The 5,275-nt window shown below is 55.9% G+C and overlaps 1 protein-coding gene across 1 annotated transcript in view; it reads left to right on the forward strand.

The window, feature by feature from the left end:
- The window catches only part of SPIRE2 (spire type actin nucleation factor 2), a 35,600-nt gene that overhangs the window by 10,846 nt on the left and 19,479 nt on the right, over positions 1 to 5,275 (forward strand). Inside the window, exons 7-9 of the mRNA XM_026447372.1 lie at positions 1,129 to 1,298; positions 1,970 to 2,159; positions 3,567 to 3,679. Coding sequence (XP_026303157.1) covers positions 1,129 to 1,298; positions 1,970 to 2,159; positions 3,567 to 3,679 — 473 coding nt within the window. The remainder of the gene's footprint in view (positions 1 to 1,128; positions 1,299 to 1,969; positions 2,160 to 3,566; positions 3,680 to 5,275) is intronic.

The following is a 5,275-nucleotide window of genomic DNA, read 5'->3' on the forward strand; positions in this document are numbered from 1 at the left end:
GGTTTACGCCATTCTCCTGCCTCAGCCTCCCGAGTAGCTGGGACTACAGGCGCCTGCCACCTCGCCCGGCTAGTTTTTTGTATTTTTTAGTAGAGACGGGGTTTCACCGTGTTAGCCAGGATGGTCTCGATCTCCTGACCTCGTGATCCGCCCGTCTCAGCCTCCCAAAGTGCTGGGATTACAGGCTTGAGCCACCGCGCCCGGCTCCTAACATGATTTTATACCCCGTTATCCTGGACTTGACGTGTATTTGCCAGTCTACATAGTTTACAATAGTATGACATATTTCAGCATTTAGAAGAAAAATAGAATAAAAGCAAACTTTTACAATGTTTTTATTTTCTTTCTTTTTTTTTTTTTTTTTTTTTTAGACGTAGTTTTGCTCTTGTTGCCCAGGCTGGAGTGCAGTGATGCGATCTCAGCTCACCACAGCCTGTGCCTCCCGGGTTCAAGTGATTCTCCTGCCTCCGCCTCCTGAGTAGCTGGGATTATAGGCACCTGCCATCATCCCTGGCTAATTTTGTAGTTTTAGTAGAGACAGGGTTTCACCATGTTGGCCAGGGTGGTCTCAAACTCTCGACCTCAGGTGATCTGCCTGCCGCAGCCTCCCAAAGTGCTGGGATGACAGGCATGAGCCACTGCGCCCGGCCCCAAGACAGGCATTTGTTCAAATGTCTGAGACCTAATTCTCCTTGTGAAAGGTCACTGAGAGCCTTCGGTGCTGCACCATTCCTTACATGAGATGGCAAACTCCAATCCTACATCTGCTCTGCCTCTGAGACACTAGGCAGATCTCTAGGCTGGAGTTCATTTTTTTTTTTTTTTTTTTAAGATAGAGTCTTGCTCTGTCCCCCAGGCTGGAGTGCAGTGGCACAATCTCGGCTCACTGTAACTTCCGCCTCCTGGTTTCAAGTGATTATCCTGCCTCAGCCTCCTGAGTAGCTGGGATTACAGGCGTGAGCCACCGCGCCCAGCCTAGTTCCTCATTTCTTTAAATGGCTGACTAGCCCTCAGTTTCCCCTTCTGCAAAGTCAGGGAATTTAGCCAGCTGGTGCACACAAAGCTGTCAGCTCCTACCTGCTGTCTCCCCGTTCACTGGCCCGTCCTGCTTGGCTCCCATCTCCCCAGGGTTTGGGTCTCTGCCCTGCATCCTCAACGCCTGCTCTGGAGATGCCAAGTCCACTTCCTGCATCAACCTGTCAGTCACAGATGGTGGGGGCAGCGCCCAGCGCCCACGGCCCCGTGTGCTGCTCAAGGCGCCCACCTTGGCCGAGATGGAAGAAATGAACACATCTGAGGTCAGAACCCATGAGTATTCCTGAAAAGAGACCAGGAATGGGAGGATGGGGGCCAAGGAAGTGAGAAGGGCTCAGCTAAGCTGGGGGCAGCAGCGAGTGTGGTGTCCCCTGTCCAGGGGCCCTCCCTTGAAACTGACGTCCTGCCCTAGGAGGAGGCCTGTGGGGCTCGGGGACCCTGCCATCTTGGCCGCTCAGAAGGGTGACTCTGGGAGAGGGCCTGGGCTGCCTCCTCCCATAGACGATGGAAGGCTGACAGCAGAAGTGCCTCGCTGTCTCAGGCCCAGGAAACTGAGCCCCCCCCACTAGTTGATGTGAAAAGGTGGTCCCAGCGAGGTTCCCTGTCCACCCTGGCTGCCCTGTGAATGGAATGCTGCTCTCTTCACAGAAGGGCTGGTGATGGCCTTGTTGGGGGCCATCCCAGAGGGCTCTGCCTCCATCTGACACTAGACCTGTCAATTTCCAGGACTTTCCAGAAGGCCTTGGGGAAGGGCTTGGTTATTAGGGTGCTTGCCATGAACTGCCCAGAGGTGGGCAGGCTGGGAAGTGGGTGCAGGCTGCCCCACATCGCAGCAGACCCAGCGGCACCCCTGGGTCCTTTGCTTCGGTCCAGGCATAGGCAGGAGGCACTGGTGGGCACTGTTAGGGCAGGGTCGCATCTGGTGTGTCCACAGGAAGAAGAGTCTCCATGTGGGGAGGTGACGCTGAAACGGGACCGCTCCTTCTCAGAGCATGACCTGGCCCAGCTCCGAAGTGAGGTGGCCTCTGGCCTGCAGTTGGCCACCCAGCCCCCAGGAGGGACGGAGCCACCACGGCCCCGAGCTGGCAGCGCGCGTGCGTGGAGGCCCGGCTCCCGAGACCAGGGCAAGTGCTGCTTCTCACCTCCGTACCCCCCTTCGCCCCCACCCTGACCCATCCTGTGGGCACCCATCCCTACACCTCAGCCCACGTCTTCCTGAGCAGGCAGCTCCCAGGGACCCAGGGAGCTCATGCCTGCAAGAGGGCACCACCTCAGGCAGGCATCTCCCTTTAACTTGAGAACTTCTTATTAAGTAATGCATATTTATTGTAAAAATATTTTTTAATATTTAAAAATAATTCTCATGATTCTATTACCTAGACATAATTATTATTAACATTGGGATATAGAAAGATGGCTGACCCTAGACATAATTATTATTAACATTGGGATATAGAAAGATGGCTGACTAGATGAGCTGATGAGTGATACCCCTTCTAGTCCTCTGAGAAGGGAGCAGTGTGTCCATAGTGAACCAGCTGGGTTCGCAGCACATGGCTCTGGAACCTGTGCCATGGTTCCTTCAACTGCTTTTCGCGCTGCTGAGCACAGAACGATTCTTGCTGGCTGTACAGGGCTGCTCCTACCATCGTGAGAGCTGAACTTTACAGAGAGCCCTCGCAACTCAGGGTTCTTGTCACCCCACCCACCACATCCCACCAGGCATGGCCAGGCCTCCTTGTCTGCCTGCGAGGCCAGAGTCTTGGGACAATCGCGTTTGGTGGTTATGGCTCCCTTCCCAGTGTTAAGAGGTCCAGGCCAGGCCAGTTCCAAACCTCTCGCTTAACCTAGGTCTCCCCTACCTGGAGCTGTGCCTCAGCCTCTTGGAGCTGGTGGAGGGAGGGAGGTCGACCCCCAGCTCCAGTGTGAGGTGTGGAGTGTGGGAGGAGAGTCCTGCCTCACCCATCTGTAGTCTGCCTCGCTGGTGCTGTGGGACTGCCCACGCCAGCTTGTTCTGGGGCTCAGACACAGGGACCCTTCGGGGGTCCTGTGGACCCTCTATATCACATGGGCGCCAACAAAAGTCCCAATGTGGAAGCCACACTCTTCACTCTTTTCTTCTTTTTGAGACAAGGTCTTGCTCTGGTGCCCGGGCTGGAGTGCAGAGGCACCATTGTAGCTCACTGCAGCCTTGACCTCCTGGGCTCAAGCATTCCGCCCGCCTCAGCCTCCTGAGTAGCTAGGACTACCAACGTGCTCCACAACGCCTGGCTAACTTTTATATTTTTCTCTAGAGAGGAGGGTCTCACTATGTTGCCCAGGGTGGTCTCGAGCTCCTGGGCTCAAGGTTCCACCGCCTTGGCCTCCTAAGTGCTAGAATTACCTGTGTAGCTAGTGCGTGGCTGCTTCTCCACTTGACCTTTTGCTCGGTTCCCCTGGAGCCCTCCACAATCTCTGTCATCCCCTCTGCACAGTCCTCCTGACCACAGCTCCTGTCAGGCAGTCCTGACGGAGCCTCTGCTCTCCCCCAGGTACCTGTCCCGCGAGCATCTCTGACCCCAGTCACCCCCTACTCAGCAACCAGGGCTCCTCGCGCGACAGACCCGAGGCCTCCATGACCCCCGATGCCAAACACCTGTGGCTGGTGAGTGAGGGTGCAATTGTCATCCAGGACGACCCAGGAGGTGTCTTTGCACCCACCTTCCCGCTGCCAGCCAGGTGTTCAGTACTGAGGCTCTGCCTGAGGCATAGTCTGAGCGTTGTCTGGGAGGCGTGGTCTGAGCACCTGTCTGGGGGGCGTGGTCTGAGCGCCATTCTGGGGACTGTGGTCTGAGCGCCAGTCTGGGGGGCGTGGTCTGAACGTCTTCGGGGCACCAGTGGCGGAGCTGCTGGCCTGCGGCAGTGGTCTCTGCTGCCGCCTGCTGGGGCCGAACGGCACTGCGACTCCGGAGCCTGGAGCCACCTTGCAAGGGACGTCCCTAATTGAAGGGCTCAGTGTGGGGTTAGGGCAGACCGCGAACCTGCGCGCCCTGTGTGCCTGGAGGTCAGTGTGAGGGGGCTTCACTGGGTCGCGACCTTGACTCTGGCCGTGACGCCGCCAGGGTACGGCTCAGCCCCTCTCCGCTCGGTTTCATATCTGACCTGTAATTGTGAGGAGCTCACCTTTGCTGACATCTTGAGGCCACGTAGACCTGAGTTCTAGTGTATGATTTAATCAACTGAGGTAAGGGGAGTGTGCGGCCGTGGGCCACGCTGGCAGCATGCAGGTGTTGGAGGGATGTGAACGGTGTGGTTGCTGTCACTATTTGAGGTTTTATCAAGAGGCTCAGATGAGAACAGATGTTAAAATGCTTTCAGAACTATGAGCCTTATATAAACGCAAGGCACTGTTCGTATCCCCCACTGAAACGCAGGGCTTGCCTCATTAGTCTAGGATTAGCTATATATCACTGCATCAAAAGTTACCTCACAACCCGTAGCATCTTAAAATAACAAACATGTGTTATCTCACAGTTTCTGAGGGTTGGGACTCCGGAAGTGTCTTCGCTGTGTAGCTCCGGCCCAGGGTCTTTCGTGAGGCTGCAGTTAGGATGGCAGTGGGGCCTGCAGGCTCGACTGAAGGCTCAAATGGTGGCTGGAAGAACCACTTGAAGTGGCGTCCTTAGCCAGCTGTGAGCAGGAGACGCGAGTCCCCTGCTGTGTATACAGGCCTCTCTCGGGGCTGCTTGGCGATCTCCACAGGGTGGCGGCTGGCATCCCCCAGAGCATGTGGTTCAAGAGTGACCACAGTGAAAGCCACTGAGTATTTGTGACCAAGTCCAGAAGTGCCACGTTGTCTCGACTCATTAGGAGTGAGTCACTAAGTCCAGCCTATTCTCAAGGGGAGGGAGGGAATGAAGGCCCACTTCTTAAGGAATTAGAGGACGCATCGGCCGGGCGCGGTGGCTCAAGCCTGTAATCCCAGCACTTTGGGAGGCCGAGACGGGCGGATCACGAGGTCAGGAGATCGAGACCATCCTGGCTAACATGGTGAAACCCCGTCTCTACTAAAAAATACAAAAAACTAGCCGGGCGAGGTGGCGGGCGCCTATAGTCCCAGCTACTCTACTCGGGAGGCTGAGGCAGGAGAATGGCATGAACCTGGGAGGCGGAGCTTGCAGTGAGCTGAGATCCGGCCACTGCACTCCAGCCTGGGTGACAGAGCGAGACTCCGTCTCAAAAAAAAAAAAAAAAAAAAAGG

The sequence above is a fragment of the Piliocolobus tephrosceles genome, chromosome 17, assembly GCF_002776525.5.
Source record: "Piliocolobus tephrosceles isolate RC106 chromosome 17, ASM277652v3, whole genome shotgun sequence".
Taxonomy (NCBI): Eukaryota; Metazoa; Chordata; class Mammalia; order Primates; family Cercopithecidae; genus Piliocolobus; species Piliocolobus tephrosceles.